We start from the raw sequence: 20,670 nt of genomic DNA, 5'->3' as shown, positions 1-20,670 counted from the left end.
ATTTGGCCAGGAAGCCAGATTCCTTTCTTATTTTGTAATAAGTGCAATCAAGAAGCAAATTGGTGCATTCTTGGTGATAGAAGAACAAGTTCAAGCTTCAATGGAGTATTTCGGTGCCCCTACCCCATCTCGCCTCTGGTTGTGATCAAGAGACTAGTATATGGCTACAACCAAAGAGTTAGTAATAGGAGAGAGTGTGTTCTAGTTAGTATATATAAATGTGTAGAGGGAGAAGGAGGGAATGAAGGAAGAATTATGTTAGTAAGCACCATTTGTGTGTTTGGCGGGAATTTAATTCTTGTGGGAGTTTGAGATCTTTCTCAGCTCAGTTTATCTTTCCTTTTCTGTCAATTTCGTACAAGTTTATCAATACAATTCTCTATTTCTCTGTTTGTTCTATCTTTGTGCTTTTTTTTTTCCTATCACTCTGTATATATTATTAGCATTTGTTAATACAAAAACAATTTCAAACCCAAGACCTGAGAATTTCAATAAGAAACGAAAAAAATGAATAGAATAGGATTATGAACTATATACCTCGAGCAAGTCTTGAAGACTCTCAGGAAATAGTGATACTGGCTGCAAACTTTGAATGAAGAGGTCCTGATTGAAAGAATCACCAATTAATGATTTCAAACTAAAAAGAACTACCAAAATAAAGAAATGTAAGACAATAATTAGCCATATAGTAAAAAAAATCAATGTGATCAAGTTGAATACAACCTTTGATCTAGACCGTACAGCAGGATCTGAACTTCGTGAAAGAAGTCTTGCAAGTGGAAGCATCTCAGCAACATCAGCGCGAGGAACTTCGAGTCGCATTCTCCACCTTCCCATAGAAGATATGACACTGCCCAGTTGTCCGGTCATTGCCCTTTTTAACAGGCCACCCCTTACGTTCCCAGAAAGCTTCCTGTCTCGGGTGCCGGGCAATACGTATTCACCTTGAAGCTCATAACGGCTATTGATTTGTTCCAAAACAGTTTTCTCAACAGTGATCTAAAGAGTAGCATATAACACAGAAAGAACATTAGTCACATCATTCAGAAAGCAAGAAAACAAATAAGCATCCCCCCCCTCCCCCACCCCACCCCTCCTATTTGGGAGAGCCATCCACTAGGACATTGTTAGGCAGCACCGCTTTGGGATATAGTAACTAGACCTTGTAAAGTTTTTGTTTGTTTATTTCAATCATAACTGGTCTCTCCTAAATAGGACATACAAGCTGATATAAAAAAAAAATAGACTTCTAATCAAAACAGAACTCTAACTACAGACTTCTAATCAGAACAGAATTCTAACAACGGAAATGGACTAACTAAATTAAATCCAGCGCTTGATTTGCTTTCCGTTTCCTCCCATGAACAAAATGGTGATACACATGCAATGGGCCTGTAGTTGGACCAGATTGCGTAATGGACAACATATAGTGAGTTAATATTTTACAGAAATTGAATTCCATCAAATATCTAGATGCGGTGGGCAACAGAGAAGAATCAAGAAAAGTATCAGCTGGCCCTATCTATCACTTGTTGGATAACTGTTTGGAAAAACAGATATTGGGGATAGAACTGAAAGAGCAAGCAGTTACTGTTGTAGAATAAGAATCACAAGAAAATATCTGGAAATAAGAAACATAGTAAATCCCAGCTAGTGAAGGCAAGAGACGATGTCATATAGCGGATAAGTTAACCAAGATGAGTTTTGGGGAAATAAAACTAAATCAATCTGAGTATCCAATAACGTGTAAATTAGGATATCAATGAGAAGCAGGCAATGAAACTGCTAGACATTATGCTTCAGAACCACCCTATAAAACAGATATACATTAAATTTAAAACCAAAGATGAGAAAAAGACATGTAGTTAGATTATTACAACCACTATGCAGCATGAAAAGGTCAGATTTGTTGATATTTAGGTACTTACAACATCACCACTCCATCTAACAGCCACATCTAAGGCTTCACCAAGAACGCCACTAAATTTTGGACGGAGCACAGATAACATACCATGACCCCTTCTTTTCTGAAGATTAAGCTGAATTTCTGCCTGAAAGTACAAGCAACAATTGAGCAAGTATAAAACAGATACAAAATAACAATCAATTGTCATTCAAATCAAGTCAACCTTCTAGCCATTAGAGAAGCAGAACATTAATTTTATTTCAGAAGCAAAATATGGAAAATGCAATTCATATTATCCATTGAAAAATGAGAATGCAGTTTATACCATAGTTGTTAGAATCGTACGAGTCACGAGTTGACTAGTACATTTCGATCCGATTCATGAAGATTTCGAGTCGTATCTATGGTACTACTCGAAATCTCCGAATCGGTGGTCGAGTCCACCCATTCGGTTGATTCATGACACTATTGAAAAAAAATAACTGTTTTCAATTTTTAAAAACTAAAAAATGTGTGCTGATAACAGTATTTCTTATCTAAATTATCAGATAACTCTTCACTTTATAAATTCCAAACATTTCCTCTTTTCATTTATTTATTTGTTATTTTCAACTTACTTTCCTCTATTCTTTCGATCATCTTCTATTTCGTGTCTCTGGTTTCTTTTGATTTGGGTTGTATTAACTTTGAATTTCAACTTAAAAACTTGTAAAAACTTCTATTTGGATATTACAATTGCATTTTTAAACTAACATTTAAAGTTAACTATAGTTAATATTTTATTTTTTTATAATATTTTGATTTTGATCTGAATTTTACGATTCCGTTCGATTCACGAGTTCCGATTCACAAAATGAGATTTCGAGTCACGAGTCGAATCTTGATTTAACAACTATGGTTTATACCCATTGACTTTCAAAAGACAGCATATTTCCATCACATTTCAGAAATCTACTGAAGAAATGGAATGATAAATCTCAAAAGTTTTTAGAATTAGTACAATGAACTTTCCAACTGAGAAAAAGTAAATTTCATTTTCAGAGATCCACATGCATGGGCTTGATAACATATCCAATCCAAATGAGGCAAGACAACTAGAGGTCCTACTCACTAATATTTACGTTTGACTGGCATTCATTTGTCTGATGTGGAATTATTCTTATCCATTCAATTCATCTAAACTAGCACATCCAACATTTCCCCACAATCACGAGTAAGCGAACACTGGTTGCATGGTTGTTGCATTTTTCGTCCCAACCACAACTAAGACCAAGGAATTCTCAAATATAGAAGATTTTTCCACCCATTGCATCAAAGTCAAGAACTTCATCCTATGTAGCATACACCATAAGCCTGCCCCAAGAATAGACTTAAGTAACTCCTTACTAAAAAAAAGGCTAAGCATGCCTATGGAATTGCTCTGGTCTTAACAAATTTGAAAGCACTTTATGGTTCAATTTTTGGACTTGAACGTGTATCAAATTAGTTGGAAAGCAAGCAAGCAATCAATCAGCTGGCAAATATGTACAGGCAAAACAAGACTAGGTGGAGGGCCATATCATTTCTTTTCTTTGTGTTCAGAGATAATAAATATTGTTTTTGAACCTTACATGTTATTACAGAATATAGCTTTATAGAGTAATTAGCTCATTGATTATAGGAATTAGGAATTAGAATAAATATAATTTATAGTCTTTCCTTATATAGCATAGTATCATGTACATATATAGGTATGTCCTACTCATTATAAAAAAGGACGGCCCGATGCACTACGCGTCCCCGCTGAGCGAGGGTCCGGGGAGGGGTCCCACCACAAGGGTGTACTGGGGCAAGCCTTCCCTTGCCAATTTATTTGGCAAGAGGCCGCTCCTAAGACTTGAACCCGTGACCTCTGGTCACACGACAACAACGTTTTACCGTTGCGCCAAGGCTCGCCCTCTCATTATAATATACAAATATACAGAGCTATTCCTCTCTATTTTATCTGTTACATGGTATCAAAACCATGCTATTCAATGTTGGTTTAGCCATTAATATTTACTTCAAGCCCCAAATGATTTGAGCGTGAGGGGGGCTTGTTAAATATCTCGTATTGCTTAATTGGGAAGCTATGACTCCTTATATATGTGAGGCAATCCTCTCCCTTTGAGGTACCTTTTGGGATGAGTTAGACCTTTGTTTACAGAATTTAATTCTGAACATCAATAAAAAGAACTGGCAAAGTAATAGAGACAGGAAAGTCGAGTGAGGCTAATTCTTATAGTGGGCTCATATCCCACAATAATACTCTCATGCACAACCACGCACATATACATCTCTTTCTTCCACATGTAAGAGGAGAGAAAGAGAGAAACCATCTGTGGCATTCTTAGCATTGGGAACCACCAAAAATAAAAATTTGAAATGCAAAATGAATAGCATTATCATGGGCAGTGAAAGCAAAGATGACAAAGAAAAAAATAGCCTAACAATTACCCTTTGAATAGTTCCCCTGAGAGAAGCCAACTCCAATTCATCAAGGGGCAGATTGCGTACCTAAAATAAATCACACAGATGGAAGAGTGGAGAGCTTACATCGTCAAAAGGAAATGCTACTTTTACAAAAAAGCAAGCACAACTGTAAAATACCTCCAAGGTAGCAGAATGTAGCGGTCGGAAGGACAAATTAACTCTTAATTGACCTTTCTGAAGGGAAAAAGACAACAATTTTTCATTTTGTGAGTTCTCCTCACAGCTAGGTTGTAATGGCCCCACAACTTCAACTGTAAGACTTTCATCTGGTCGACCCACAGCATCCAGCTGCAATACCAGCAAGAGCATAGATTTAGAATACATTGCTATATGGGAAAGACAGAAAAATAAAAAAGCAATAAGTAAGCATAGTCAGAGTATATCAATGGCATCTGCCTTCATAATATGTAACAAATGTTAAAATTTCACATGGATAACAATTTGATAGAAGACGTTCTCAAGCAAGATCAATGAGCAAAGATATGTTATTGTAATTTCAACATCAGTATAGCAATAGCCACATTAACAAAGCCATTCACATTTTCCAAGTTCCTTATAGCAAGTGATAAAGCATGAAATATTCAATTAACAAAAGGAAAAAAAAATGAGACAATGCCTTGATACTGTCACGTGAGATGCCCAACTGTCCCACCAACTGGGGTGCCAACATCAATTGATTAAGTCTCAGACCTGATACTGAAACCTCACCAACAAGACTTTCTTTGTTTCCCTCTAACTGCTCGTGCTGCACACTCTTCTCAGAAGGAAGATCATGCCCACTAGAATTTTTAGAAGATTTTAGAACCTTTCCCTGAAATTTGATTTTTCCAGTAGCTTTTAAGTGTGTAGGTCTTGGAGAATCAAAAGGATAAGAAGAGACCAAGCTGAAAAACTCAAAACCACGCATGCGTAGATCCAATTCAACTCCTTCCACAGTAAATGGCACACCATTTTTAGCATCAAACTCTTGTCTCTCTAGCCAATATTCATCATGATAAGTTGTCTGAACTTTTGTGTATAAATCAAATGCAACAGATGAAGAATCAACAGTGATATAATCATGTGAGATCATGATATCTCCTCGAGCATCACTAAATGATCCTTCAGCTTTTGGTGCAGTCCATTTGATGTCAAACCTCCTACGTCCAAAAATAATATCTATCAAACACAAAATATCATGAACCTGCAAACATGACTCTCGAGAAGATAAAAGAATATGAAAAGAAATATTGTAATATTCAGAGCTAAGAAGGGAAAGTCCATGCAGCTCACGGCCTCAAAAGGGATCCAGAAAATTTAGTCTCTCCCGTTAGGTCCCCTAATTTTAGGGGCATCAGCTGAAGATAACCTGGAACATATCGATTTAAAATCTTATCAAAGGACAGGTTGCCGGAGAAATTTATATCCATTGCTGTATCATCCACCTCACCCTGTTACAATTTAAGTACTCCAAATTAGAATGTAGGAAGAATTAACTCAAATGCAAAATGAAAATACAAATACTCAAGATCTTGTTGTACATTATACATATATAATTACTAAAACATATTTCATTACTACTTCAATTGGCTGGTTATATAACTCCAACGGAAACAGAAGAACACAATACAGATGTTAGCATACATGGGCTCAACTCAACTCAAAAGCCGTAAAGCTCAGTGCATAATAGATCACGTGGAACTTACTAGATTGTGATTAGACAAGAACCAATAGAATCCAAATGATATAATATGATACATTAAAGCAAGATAAATATTTGGAGAAAACGGTTTGTCTTTGATGATAGCTATAATCCTGTTGTTTTCCACAGAGAGGTTTCAAATCAGTGAAAAGTCCTAATAGCTAGAAACTCAGCCAGTTCAAAACCAGGAAGAACACAGTATCCAATTTCCAGAAGAACAGAGACAGTAAAAAATACAAACTCTTTTCCCTTTTTTTTCTCAAAGGAGTTTACCTCAGGACAAATCCATGCATTCCCTGCTCCTCGAATTTCACCACCATCCACAAGGGTAGCTCTGATTCCATATAAGTCAGCAACCTATGGAATTGAGTAAACTTTAGAAATTTAACAGAATGGAAAAAAGAACAGCAGCAGCACAAGATGTGAACTTGGTAAAAAGGCCACTGTACGTTAACACACATGCAAGATCAACTATCCAAACCACTTACAGAATTGTCAGTGTTGAATGTGAAATTAGCAGACAGATACGAAAATGGAACACGATCAAATGCTGCCACAGCGCCCCCATCTCTGCTTTTCAACATCGCTTCATATGCAGTGGACACAGGAATATTTAAAACTGAATGAGATATCTTCCTGGAAACCATTCCACTTCCCACAAATATAGGAGCATCTAAGGGCCCTTGACAATTGAATACAGCAGTTACAGAACCCGCTAACTGCAGCAAATGTTGAAAAAAAGAAAAGAGTTAAATTCAATGGAGCAGGTGAACTATTTTTCATTCAATTCCTTAAACGTAACTGACTATTTTCACTAAGATTGAAGACTGGAATTGCTCATCCATAAATCCACTTACATAAGAAGAAAGTCATACTAGAAGGACTTGTCCAAATGATAAATAAAATCATGAAATTTTAAGTACAGCGTAGGGGGCAAAAATAAAAAGAGAAAATGGTTAGAGAACTCCTGATGCACTTACCGGGAACAATAAAGGTCTCATCTTAAATGTTTTCATCAGAGCATTTACTTCTACACTGGGAACCTGAATAAATCAATAGCACATAGCTTATTAGTTGAATACAAATATTAGAATGAAATGCTGGAGAAATAACAAGCCACTGTAACCGGGCAGTATAAGGTAAAAGCAGATGAAAAGGAAGCAATGACTTCTTTAACAATAAGGAAGAAAATATATAGCATTTTATTGCAATTTACCACCTCAAACTTCCACGTACACATGCTTGATATTCTGGTGTCTCCATAATGAGTTTTCTGATAACAAATAACTAATCAAAGAGACGCCAGAGAGCAGTTCAACGAGGGTCTAAAAAATGGTATCAGTCACTTGTCACATAACCAAGCGTAGCAGTCCACTTTAAGAGTATCAGCCATAGTTTTAAAAAACGAAAGGCGAGTCAAGGCGACAAGGGCAAAATATCGCCTTGAGGCGAGGCGACGGCCTCTCGCACGTGAGGCGACAAAAAATTAGAAAATCAAATAAAATTAAATTAACTCAATAAAAACTAGTAGTACTTAATGATAGTTTAGTTACTAAACTTGTAAACCAAAATAACTTAAAGTCTAATAATAAAGTGCTAATTCTTAAATCAAAATAACATAATATCAAGCATCTTCATCCCCCAAATCCAACTCCTCATCAAGATCTATATCCCCATCAAGATCTTCCACTTCATCATCCTTATATTCTTCTTCTTCTTCATCTTCAACTTCATACTCATCATCATCTTCATCATGGACCTGATCTCTAACAACTCGAGGAGGATTGGCTTTTGACCGGGAAGAGGAGGTGTTTCCTCTAACGTATGTCTTTGTGACATTAGCACTTGGGGTAGGGGTAGCACTTTTGCCTTTTGCCCTAGTACAGTAGACATCTTCCGCTCCACTAGCTTTACCAACCATAGCCCAACCCAAATCGTCATCCTCAAATACAAGCTCATCACCATCACTATTATTCTCTCCCTCCATTCTACCCGTCAACCACTCATTACAATCATCAATATCCTTCAAAGTAATGGTGTCCTTAACCCCTTTTTCGATTCTTCAAAGCTCGATTATACTTCACATAAACTAAATGACCGGCCGCCGGCGAGCTGGGAAGAGACTCGGTGGTGGAGGGGAAGCAGAGAGAGCCGTTGGAGTTGAGTGAGTTGGGTTTTGGGGGGTGTCTGTGTGTCTATTTGTTTAATTTTATCGGGCTGTCTGTCTGTTTGGTTTTAATATAAATTAGGTTTTTTTAAAAGAAAATGCTGACTTAACGCCTTACCTGCAAGAGGTGATCGCCTCTTGCAGGTCAACCGCCTTCCAGAATGGAAGGCGGTGGGGTGATCGCCTCTGTCGCCTCTCGCCTGAGGCGATCGCGTTTTAAAACTATGGTATCAGCCAACACTTCAATGAAATAAATTCTTTCGAAAACTTAGCAAAATTACTTGGATTGAGTGAAGAATTTAATATATGATAACTGCACATAAAATTATTACTTCTCTAAGATCTAAGGGCCTGGCACCCGTTATGTTCTATGTTGCACTGAAACTTTGATTTTGAAGCATTTATATGTTTCCAAAACCAAAACTCTCGGAAACTTGTACAAAAAATTTCCAGTCATATTTCCGTAATTTAAAAAAATTGGAAACTCATTTCTTAGAATTTGGAACTTTTTTCTTAGGATGTAATGTGTTTTCAAAGGCACATTGACACTAATGACAGTAAATCCCTAATATTTTCTAGATCTGTCTCCTAGAAGCTTTCAAAATGAAAAGTCTCTTTTTATCCTCCTCTCTTGACTTTATATAATTCTATTTACTGTGTATATATAAAGAATTAAAAATGCATCCTTATAATTTTAAAAACTATAGTTTGACAGCTATATTTATTATTTACATGTTTCTCCCATGTTCTGTTTCTTATATTTTTTGCAAATATTGTATCTCGGATACGTTTGCATTTCAGTTCCAGTATTTGCTTCCATGCAACATACTATGCTTTTTGGTTGTATTCCATTAGTAAAACATATCATCAGCAAACATAAAGTTATCTAAACACAAAAACAACTTAGTTCTCAATGTTCCTTTAAAGCGTCAAATGAAAAAAGAAAAGCATGTTTTGGTAACAATTAATCAGCGATTACCACAATCCAAAACAGCATGGGTACCAAAACAGATCCTAAAACATCTATTCACTTTAAAAAAAAAAAAAAAGTTACGTATATGCTATTCATTGTTGACATTCAACATTAAATGAGACGAATCTAACATGAATAATTTATTATCATGGCTACACAATTCAAAATCAATAATCAAGCATAAGTTGTTAAATCAAAATTTAAAAATAAATATTGATAAACTATTTTTTCAGATAATTTGATGTCAAATTTATGAATTGATATAAAACACTAACTAGCATTCTTGTGAGTGGATACAAGTAGTAAACGAAAGAAAAGGTCAAAAGAAAGCCAACACAATATAGTGAATTCAGTTCACACCCTTCTTCCAGATTTTCTTAACTGGCCTCTTTATACAGGTGATTCCCCCATTACAAGATGTAATAGTTAATTCAGATTAGCTGTATCAAAACAGGAAATATCTTATACCCTAAGAATTCATCACATAGCTGCAGATTCATCACATGATGGACAACTTTCGTATCAGCTCGAAAATATATATATATATATATATATACACATATACGTATATATATATATATATATATATATATATATATATATATATATATAAATATAACTTTTTCAACCATTGAAATTAGCAAGACAAAAAAAATTCCACTTGATTTAGAAACTGAACACATGCACTCATCTTTACTTTTATAACTTTCCATGTCATGGTATCCACACATAGAATCAAGAAACTTCTATGCACTAGGCGTGTTCATAGAGACCAGGGGGAAACGCAACCTTTCATTCATAAAGGATTAAGTGTTTTTTACATTTGATTCAATGAATTGATGCCAAATCAAGAGTCATAAGCATAAAAAATACAGAAGGGGAAACGAATAGAAAACCATACCTGGCACATTAGATGAAACTCTCCTTCCTCTGGGTGAATACCAAAATCTCCCGAAGCTTCTAATGGAATGTTGCCAAACCAGCCACTTGCATTGTGTAAGAATATTCGTTGACCACGGAAACATAAACTTGCCGAAATATTCTGAGAAAAAGTAAAGGCATGTTCCAGTGAAAGCTTTTCAGAGGAAATGAGCTCAATTTCGGTATGCAACTAAAGCATACATCAGAAAAAATATAAGTATCCTTTGACGAGAATCCTCCTATATGTATATAGCTTGAATATGACAAATAATAGGAATTGACAGAACAAAAGAGATGAGAGAATCCTCCTATATGTATATAGCTTGAATATGACAAATAATATAACTCGGCAAACCCTTGATCCCAACCACAATCACTACACTAGTGTTAATCAGTCAATAAGTTGTATAATTTGTTAAATACGAAACTATCATGCCTGTCCCCATAAGTTTCCATGCAATAAAAAATGGCTCTTGAAAAATGCACAGGTCCAGTCAAGAAATTTTTGATACCTAAAGAAGGCACGGTGCACTAAGGTGAAAGGGGGTCCTGGAGCCTAGTCACAAGGAGCAAGGCGCGGGGACACGCCTGAGCGACATAAGGCATACTAAAATATATATATATATATATATATATATATATATATATAACCATAAATGATAACTATTTTAACATTTAAGAAGTGGTAAATTCTAAAATGCAACAAATACTTCATCATATCCACAATCTTAACAAAAAAATTAACATCCAATAAATCCTAAGTTAACTAATATAACTCTTCCATAATTATAATTCATAGTAGTAAATTCTAAAGTTCAATCAGATCTTAAGTTAACTTATAACCACTTTTCACCAAGAGTTTCCATATTCATCACCATAGTTGTTAAAGGCGCAAGGCGCACTAAGGCGCTAAAGGGTCCTGGAGCCTAGTCTCAGCGTGCCTGAGGAACACGAGGCGCAAAAAAAAAAAAAAAAAAAAAAAAAAAACCCTATTACTAGTTAAAGCATATCAATATCACTAATACTCTATTACTAGTTAAAGCATAAACCAAAAAAAACACACTTATGACCACAAAAACAAGACAAAACCACATAAAAACAGAAAACTAAATGACAAAAACACCAAATTAAGTTCATACTTCATAATAGAGACATTAACATAATAAAACAGTAAAAAAAAAAACTAGTGAAAACAGTATATGTTACAATTGTTATTTACGTCTCTTGATATTCTTATTTAGATCAAGGGTTAAGATTAAGCTTATTTAAATTAGAGTGGTTACAGTATATGTTACTGAAGTGCGCCTTGACTTAGGCTCCAAAGCCCAAGCGAGAGCCTTTTAAACTGTGCCTCGCCTTGTGCAAGGCGCGCCTTTAACAAGTACGTTCATCATCACTCATCAATATCACCACCATCATCTCCAACATCAGCAAATTCATCTTCAAGGTTCTCAACCTCTTCATCCTGATAGTTTGTTCTTCAAGTTCCAACTTTCATCTTGACTTCCAAGTTCCGACTTTCATCTTGAACTTCAAGTTCTTCTGTCCCCAGATTCGTATTTGTTCCTTTTCTTGTTTTTGGTCTTCAACAGCGCCCTTTCTTGTTTATTTTGGATACTAGATGATATTCTAACAAACACACGCCAAGATGTGAGCCTTTGAAACAGAGCCAGCCTTTGGCATTCTAAGGCCACTAGGCATGAGCCTTGATCTGAGGCACACCTTTTGATATCGCGGGTGTTCAACGCAAGTTTAATAAGGAAACCCGACGAAAAGAAATAGGAAACACTAGAACAAATCTAGCAACCACTTGGACAAAACCAAGAGGATTGAGAGGAAATTTCAAGAGAATTTTATTGATTAATGATCAAAGTCTGAAAAACTAATACAACTGTAATTTTGTATTTGGTATTTCTATGAACATTATCTTACATGAGGATACATATATATATACACATTTAGTATACTGAACACCCCTAAAGTCAAAGAGATAAGTCTATCCTACAAGTAGCCCATATCTACCCTATCCTACAAGCAGCCTAAAAGTCTTGTAGCAGCTCTTAGCAGTCTACACCATACCATTACACACTCCCCCTCAAGCTGCGGCATAGATATTAATTATGCCCAGCTTGTTACATATATAGTTGACCCGACTACCCGGCAACGCTTTGGTAAATACATCTGCTAATTGTCCCCCTGTTCTGATATGTGGAATTGTGATTGTGCCATCTTCTAGCTTTTCCCGAGTAAAGTGAGAGTCAACTTCTATGTGTTTTGTTCTTTCATTGAATACAGGATTGTTGGAGATATAGATAGCTGCTTCATTGTCACACCATAACTTCATAGGTTTAGTCTGAACAAACCCAATCTCACCAAGAAGATGTCGTAGTCATACAAGTTCACACGTAGTTTGTGTCATAGCCCTGTACTCAGATTCTGCACTGGATCTGGATACCACACTCTGCTTTTTACTCTTCCAAGATACGAGGTTGCCTCTGACAAATACACAATAACCCGTAGTAGAACGTCTATCTGTAAGATCTCTGCATAATCTGCATCTGTAAAACCTTCTACAGTGTGATGATCATGATTTTGATACAGTATCCCATGTACTGGAGTCCCCTCTAGATATCTCAGAATGTGACTGACAGCATCCCAATGTGAAGTTCTAGGAGATGACATAAATTGACTTACAACACTCACTACGAAGGAAATATTAGGACGAGTGATTGTAAGATAGTTCAATTTTCCAACGATCTGTCTGTATTTTTCAGGATTCGGAAGTAATTCTCCATCGTCAGTCTTCAACTTCCCATTTGGTATCATAGGTGCATCGCAAGTCTTTGCCTCAATCAATCCAGCATCATTTAACACGTCTAGGCAATACTTTCTCTGAGTGAGATAAATCCCTTTACGGCTCCGAAAAACTTCAATCCCCAAGAAATATTTCAATTGTCCAAGGTCCTTCGTCTGAAAACAAGTACCAAGGAAGTCTTTCAATTTTTTAATACCAGTCTCATCATTCCCAATAACAACAGTATCATCAACATACACTACTAGTAAAATGCACCCGGAACTACATGATGAGTAGAACACAGAATAATCATAAGCACTTCGACGAAGACCAAATTCTTGTAAGGCAGCACTGAATCGCCCAAACCAGGCATGGGGAGATTGTTTTAAACCATACAAAGACCTACGTAACCTGCAAACTTTCACGGACTCCCCCAAAGCAAAAAACCCAGGTGGTTGCTCCATATAAACTTCCTGACGTAAATCACCATTCAAAAAGGCATTTTTGACATCAAGTTGATGAAGTTGCCGGTTGTAAGTAGCAGCCAAGGAAACAAACAATCGGACAGATGATAGTTTGGCAACAGGGGAGAACGTTTCTAAATAGTCGATGCCATAAGTCTGTGCATAACCTTTTGCAACCAAGCGAGCTTTTAGCCGAGCAACAGAACCGTTCGGGTTGAATTTGACAATGAACACCCATTTGCACCCAATAGCACGCTTCTGAGATGGAAGTGACACAAGATCCCAAGTATGATTATGTTCGAGGGCATGCATTTCTTCTTGCATTGTTGTAAGCCATCCAGGATGATTCAGTGCTTCAGAGAGGGAGGAAAGAACCGCAACAGAATCTAAAGAGGCTACAGAAGACTTGGAGGAAGGTGATAACGCATCATAACATACAAATGAAGAAATGGGATAAGTGCATTGGCGGATACCTTTACGGAGGGCGATAGGAAGGTCAAGGCTAGGATCGGAAGATGGGGAAGGATCTGGAGACGAAATAGGAGGGGGAACACTGGCAACTAGGGCAGTGGGAGTGGCATCACTTGAGTGGCGTATGCATCGAGAATAAACTTGACGGACAACCGATCGGGAAGGAATGGAAACCACCTGCTCACTTAAAGTATAAACAAGATAATTATTGTCAAAAGTACGTGACTCATTAACAGAAGGAGTGGATACAAGACCATAGAAAGGAGTGTTTTCAAAAAAGGTAACATCAGCAGACACCAAATAACGACCCAAAGAGGGAGAGTTGCAACGATACCCTTTTTTAGTCCGAGAATAACCTACAAAGATACACTTGTTGGATTTAGGATCAAGTTTGGAGACTTCTGGTCACATGTCTTGAACGAAACAAGTACACCCAAAAATACGAGGTGCGAGAGGAAACAATGAAGATGAGGGAAAAATTAGGGAGTATGGAATCTGACCGTTAAGAACTGAAAAGGGCATTCTGTTGATGAGAAAACAAATTGGAAACCGCATTTGTCCAAAAGGCTTTGGGAACTTTCATATGAAACAATAATGCTCGAGCAACTTCTAGTAAGTGACGATTCTTACGTTCAACAACACCTTTCTGCTGAGGGGTAACGATGCAAGAAGTCTGATGAATAATACCATGTTGGGAAAGATATGATTGAAAGCTGCTAGAGACATATTCTTTAGCATTGTCACTTCGCAAAATACAAATAGATTTGTTAACCTGTGTGCGGATTTCAGCATGAAAGGCACAAAAGATAGTAAATAATTCTGAACGATATTTCATAGGATAAAGCCAAGTAACACGGGAATAATCATCCACAAAGGTTACAAAATAACGAAAACCAAGTTTGGAGATAACAGGACACGGACCCCATACATCAGTGTGTACCAAGTAAAAGGAGGACTCAACACGTTTATTAATTCGCGGAGGATACGAAACTCTATGATGCTTAGCAAATTGACAAGCTTCACACTCCAGAGTGGAATTCCACGGAAGACTAGGACATAACTTCAGCAAAACGGGAAATGACGGATGACCAAATTGACAATAAAGTTGTAAAAGAGACGAGCTTGTGCAAGCAATGGATCTCGGCACATGTCGATGAGTTGAATCAAGAGCATACAATCCATTCACCATGTTCCCTCTACCAATAATCTGCTTCGTCCCAAGATCCTGAAAAAGACAATGGGTGGGATAGAAATAACACAACAATTAAGAGTCTTAGTAAGTTGACTGACAAATAATAAGTTTAGTGGAAAATTGGGTAAGCACAAAACAGATGATAAAGGAATAGTAGGTGTTGGGTGAGCTGTCCCTTGTCCAATTACGGAAGCAGTTGAACCATTGGCTAACATAACAGATGGAAAAGTGACCAGATGTTGAAAAGAGAACAGAATATATGTGTTGCCGGTCATGTGGTCTATAGCACCAGAGTCAATAACCCAACTACGAGAGGAGGTGGATAGACATGCAGCATGATTACCTGTATCAGCCAAAGCGGAAGTGGAGGTGGATGGTGTTCTGCATCATAAGTCGCAGATAGTTGTAGAAATCGAGCATGATCATCTGTAAAAATGGTGACAGAGGACGGGTTTGGGACGATGCCGCCTTGAGTTGGCACATTTGCAGATCTCCTGGTAATATTCTGTCCCGAGTGCTGGGGCGGTTTACCATGCAATTTCCAACAATGTTTCTTGACATGCCCTTCTCCCCCACAATAGTAACAAGTACGTGGGGAACTATGGTTGCCACGAGGAAGACTAGTGTCTGCACCTCTACGATCTTGACTAGCATTACTTACCAATGCCACTGAGTCAGAGGACAATGGACCAGAAGCCATGACGCCATCCTTACAGACGTTAAGTAAACGAGAATAGACTTCTATGAAAGACGGGAGTGTCCCACTAGTCAACGACTGTGTACGGGCCACATCATACTCAGGACCTAAACCTGCCAAAAAACACTGAACAACAACGCGCTCCTTCTGTGCTTACATTTGTTTCACATCAGACACAATAGGAAACATATTGTTCTCTTCTTCGTATGCCAAGAGGAAGACTAGTGTCTGCACCTCTACGATCTTGACTAGCATTACTTACCAATGCCACTGAGTCAGAGGACAATGGACCAGAAGCCATGACGCCATCCTTACAGACGTTAAGTAAACGAGAATAGACTTCTATGAAAGACGGGAGTGTCCCACTAGTCAACGACTGTGTACGGGCCACATCATACTCAGGACCTAAACCTGCCAAAAAACACTGAACAACAACGCGCTCCTTCTGTGCTTACATTTGTTTCACATCAGACACAATAGGAAACATATTGTTCTCTTCTTCGTATGCATGTTTCACTTCAGTGTAATATTGCAGAAGAGATCGGTTTTTTTGTTCTGCACGGTAAATCTTTAACAGTAACATATGAAGATGAGACATATCCTTTTTGTTAGCATACAGAAACTCCAGATATTCCCATAACTCCTTTACGAGTTAGTCACAACATCATCAACAGTGGGATCGAGAGTGTTTTGAATTTGATTAAACAGTTTATAATCCTCCATCAACCATTTCTTACGGCAGCATTTGTTTTAGGCGGAGGATTACCAGTTAAATGGTCTTCTAAATTAGCACTGTTGACAAACCTACAGATAGTCCGTTGCCACTGAGTATAGTTTTGACAATTAGTTTTCTATCCGTAATTTTGGAGCCTAATGTAAGTTCAATCACAATTTTCTTTTCAATTCCTTCTGCCATGAAACTAGATCGAAAAAGATATATGTAGTTTTTTTTCCTTTTCTTCTTTTTTTACTATCTCTCTCTTCTTTTTTTATTGTCTCCCTTTTTTTCTTTTACTGTCTTTTTTTTTTTACTTTAAAAGTAATACACTTAAATTAAAAGAAGTAAACCTAATTTAAGTAAAACTCTACTTCTAAAAAAAGAATAGAACCGTAAACAAAAAACTTGTACGCGTAAAAGAGAGGGGTACCAGAAATGTAGATATCCTGAAAAGGGACGTTCTGGACGACGGCGAGCACACAGGGTGGCCGGAATTAAGATCACGACGCGGGGAAGGTAAGACAGAGTTGCGGAGGAGACTTCAGGCGTCGGCACGTGGAGATGGATGAATTTTTTTACGATGGCGCGTGGGACTCACGCACAGATCAGACGGCGGTCGTAATTCGGAGAGAGGTCGGTCGGAGACAGAAAAGATAACTAGGACGGGTGGTGAGATAAACAGAAGTCTTGAAATATACCCTAGAGACCCAAGCTCTTCACGATACACAACCTGAGAAATACTACCCAGAACATACAAACCAAAAAAAAATCAGAGAACCTAAAGCTCTTATGCCATGTAAGTTTGTATTTGGTATTTCTATGAACATTATCTTACATGAGGATACATATATATATACAGATTTAGTATATTGAACACCCCTAAAGTCAAAGAGATAAGTCTATCCTACAAGCAGCCCATATCTACCCTACAAGCAGCCTAAAAGTCTTGTAGCAGCTCTTAGCAGTCTACACCATACCATTACACAACAACTAAGGTATTTATAGGTTAAGAGTTGTAAACCGGAAAGGAAAAGAAAACAAATAAAATAAATCCAAAATCCAATTGGGATTTGGATTTGGATTTGGCTTGCAACAACTAGAATTCAATTGGAAATTGGAATGGCAACAACACTAGTTCCTAATTCCAACTGGAATCATGTGGCCCTTCATCACCTTTAATAACCATGACACTACCTGCTAGAAACAAATAGCAAGCCTCATAAGAGGTATTTTCTTGTGACCTATGTTCTTCCCTTTTCCAATATCTTTCTGTTTCTCTTCTACAAACACTGCACTTCCTTCAATTTGAATTAAAATAAATCTCTAAGAATCAAGTACTAGCCCACTTCAAATGGCTCAACCACATGCAGGTGGCCCAAAACTAAAATATATCCAAAAGAGATTTTATTTTTCCCCTTCTTTTTAGCTAGCCAGCCTAGCAGAAAGAAGATTAAACTCGTAACCTCCCCCAAACCCAAAATTTTATGGGACAACACCCCAACTTCTATTGGACAACAAATGGCTTTGGTCACAAAGGTGACTACAAGCAAGTGAAGAACTTCTAAAGCTCCACTCCACCTAAACTCTAGATAACCAATATATAAAACTCGTATGTCACCCACACATCAACTATATGATTCATTTAACCACTTTCAGAAATGAGGTCCATTAAATAAGATATTCTATGACGGAACTTTTAAGTCGGGGACAAAAAATGTTTCAATATCTCTATAAAGCAATATTTCAATAAACAATGGATCTAAAACATACAGAGAAGGACGATGGGGCGTCAAATATTTGAAAGGCTAAGTCTGTCACATCAAGCTGCCCATGAAGATTAGGAAAAGACTCTCCTCTTGACATGCAAATATGAACCTGCAAAAAAGGAAGTCAACATGCAATTTGCACAAATAACTTGATTCATAATAGCAAGTGAAAAATGTTCTCCATGACCAACTTACTTTGAGAAACAAAAAGAATCAGAAAGGAAATCTACAGCTGGTTGTAAATTCAAAATACATGCAAGTATAAAAAGTGAATATAATAATAGAAATCTAAGGCAAATTAAACGCATGTTGACTAATGAAGAGTCAAAACAATTTCAAAATATATCTAAAGTAAAAAAATCAATGAAATAATCAAGACAGTAAATGCTTGTTAATAATGGAAATCAAAACAATACTTTCCAATTTAGCTTTGATATGTTTATAATACAATTTGGCACACACTGAATAACATTACTATCAAATGGATAAAATAAAATCACTATCCTTGCTACATTTATTAAATAAAAGAATTTGGGAACTACCATAAAAGTAAGAAACATCTAGAGAAGTTAGCAAGGGATTCCCATGTGGTTTAAAATAAAGAGAATAGACACACCCGTCAAAATTGCGACATCAAACAAATTTAATCAGAGTATTTACTAACATCAGATAAGATGCAAATTCACCTGAAATAGCAATATCACTACAGACCATTCCAGATGTCACCACTTCGAATATACGTTATAATTGGCATCCTTGAATTAATAAATAGTGTAAAATTTGATTTATCAATAGCATAAACTAATATCCTTAAACTTCAACTTGCCTCTTAAAAATATTTTTTTGTTAATTCTTGCATCAATAATATCCTTTTTATTAGAATAAAATATGTTATAGGTGACTTAAATTTTACCAAATTGTTCCTAGTCATTTTACTTTGCAGGTGGAATCTGTATCATTATTTTTCATCGTTTTTCTTTTATCCTAACAGAAAAGAATAGAGTTGAATGTTGATATGGAATTTTTTTTTTTAAAAAAAAGGATAGATATATGTGAGCTGATATAGCTCCAAGAAAACAATGAAAATTGAACCTAAGTTAGAAAAGCACCTCACCAGTAGCTCTCCCTTTGGACCAAGCAATTGGAATTTCTAAAATCCTTTCAAAAAGCTGCACAAAGACACAAAAATTAACAAATAGATATTATCCAAGTCATCAATGAAAATTCTTGTAGAAATTTAAATTATATAAAACACATTAAGTTGTAAAGTATACCTTACCGGAGCAAAGAGTTTGGCAACTTTTATATTAGCATGCCAATTTTGTTCAACAATATCGACAAAAACATCAGCAGATAACCAGCCACCATCTTCAGACGTAGCATCAGATCTCCACATCTTACAGTTGCCACTCAACTGGACATACATACGGCCATAGTGATTTTGAAACTTCAAATTACCATTGACATTCTCCATCTCTCTAAGGTGAAGAGCATTGAAATCATAAAGCATAAATTAATGCTTCAGTTGTTAAAAAATCATATACAAAAGTAAAACTTTGTCCATCAGAGAATACATCTATAACAGAAATCACCTCATATTTTATTTTGACTCAGAAAAACCATTATAAGCTATAATAAATTAGGTTATAAATTTATAATTTCAGAAATTCAATCATAAACATAAAAAATGAAAAATCTGAAAATTTGAACAGGACAGTGAAATTAGCCCATAATTTTCTATAAACTACAGCATAGTTTGATGCATCAAACTTTTGAAAATTTATACCAATAGAGCTCAAACAAGAACATCCACAAACAACACCATAGGTTGAAACAGAATCTGTATAACAACATTGATTACCTAAAATGTAGGACGTCCAAAAATAAGAAACGACTGCAATGATTAGACATATTTACATTCACAAATATATTATGGTAACATAATTAACATCATAAAGTTCAATTTAAACAAATGGCCCCACAAAGTTGTAGAAAGATGTGTAATATCAAGTTTCAAATTATGCATCAGTATAATTACTGTTAAGCCACAAAAGATTTCAAGAACAACAGATGTGAGAAAGCTCAAAAGTAATATTTCAAAATGAAAAAAAATAAATAAATAACCTGGCTTCAGCTGATTGATATGAATATTATTGCATCCTAACTTATCCAATCAGAAGCCAAAAATGTCTGCATGAAATTCCCACTTCTGCTGACAACACTATGGGAATTTCATTGAGATCTAAGCAACAACTACTGATTTCTTCCCTTTACTTTCCAAACTAACATCTAAGTGCTGTTAGTGAGTTCCTACCCAAAAATATAACACATGAACAATAAGAAGAAAAGAAACATATTCTGAAATCCAGTCTTCACAGAAGATAAATATAACGAAGTTTAAGCCAAAGG

General features: G+C 36.4%; 1 protein-coding gene across 1 annotated transcript in view; it reads right to left on the bottom strand.

Annotated features, from left to right (window-relative positions):
• Positions 1-20,670, bottom strand: part of LOC136202610 (protein TIC236, chloroplastic) — a 35,519-nt gene that overhangs the window by 12,149 nt on the left and 2,700 nt on the right. Inside the window, exons 3-16 of the mRNA XM_065993341.1 lie at positions 19,541-19,739; positions 19,371-19,430; positions 18,266-18,370; positions 10,140-10,280; positions 7,079-7,141; positions 6,587-6,817; positions 6,372-6,455; positions 5,690-5,847; positions 5,034-5,556; positions 4,535-4,705; positions 4,382-4,441; positions 1,929-2,051; positions 724-999; positions 538-603 (exon numbers count right to left, since the gene is read on the bottom strand). Of these exons, the coding sequence (XP_065849413.1) occupies positions 538-603; positions 724-999; positions 1,929-2,051; positions 4,382-4,441; positions 4,535-4,705; positions 5,034-5,556; positions 5,690-5,847; positions 6,372-6,455; positions 6,587-6,817; positions 7,079-7,141; positions 10,140-10,280; positions 18,266-18,370; positions 19,371-19,430; positions 19,541-19,739 (2,260 nt within the window). The remainder of the gene's footprint in view (positions 1-537; positions 604-723; positions 1,000-1,928; positions 2,052-4,381; positions 4,442-4,534; positions 4,706-5,033; positions 5,557-5,689; positions 5,848-6,371; positions 6,456-6,586; positions 6,818-7,078; positions 7,142-10,139; positions 10,281-18,265; positions 18,371-19,370; positions 19,431-19,540; positions 19,740-20,670) is intronic.

This window comes from Euphorbia lathyris, chromosome 8 (genome assembly GCF_963576675.1).
Source record: "Euphorbia lathyris chromosome 8, ddEupLath1.1, whole genome shotgun sequence".
Taxonomy (NCBI): Eukaryota; Viridiplantae; Streptophyta; class Magnoliopsida; order Malpighiales; family Euphorbiaceae; genus Euphorbia; species Euphorbia lathyris.
Note: the sequence above shows the minus strand (reverse complement) of the source record. Positions and strands in the feature narration are given on the sequence as shown.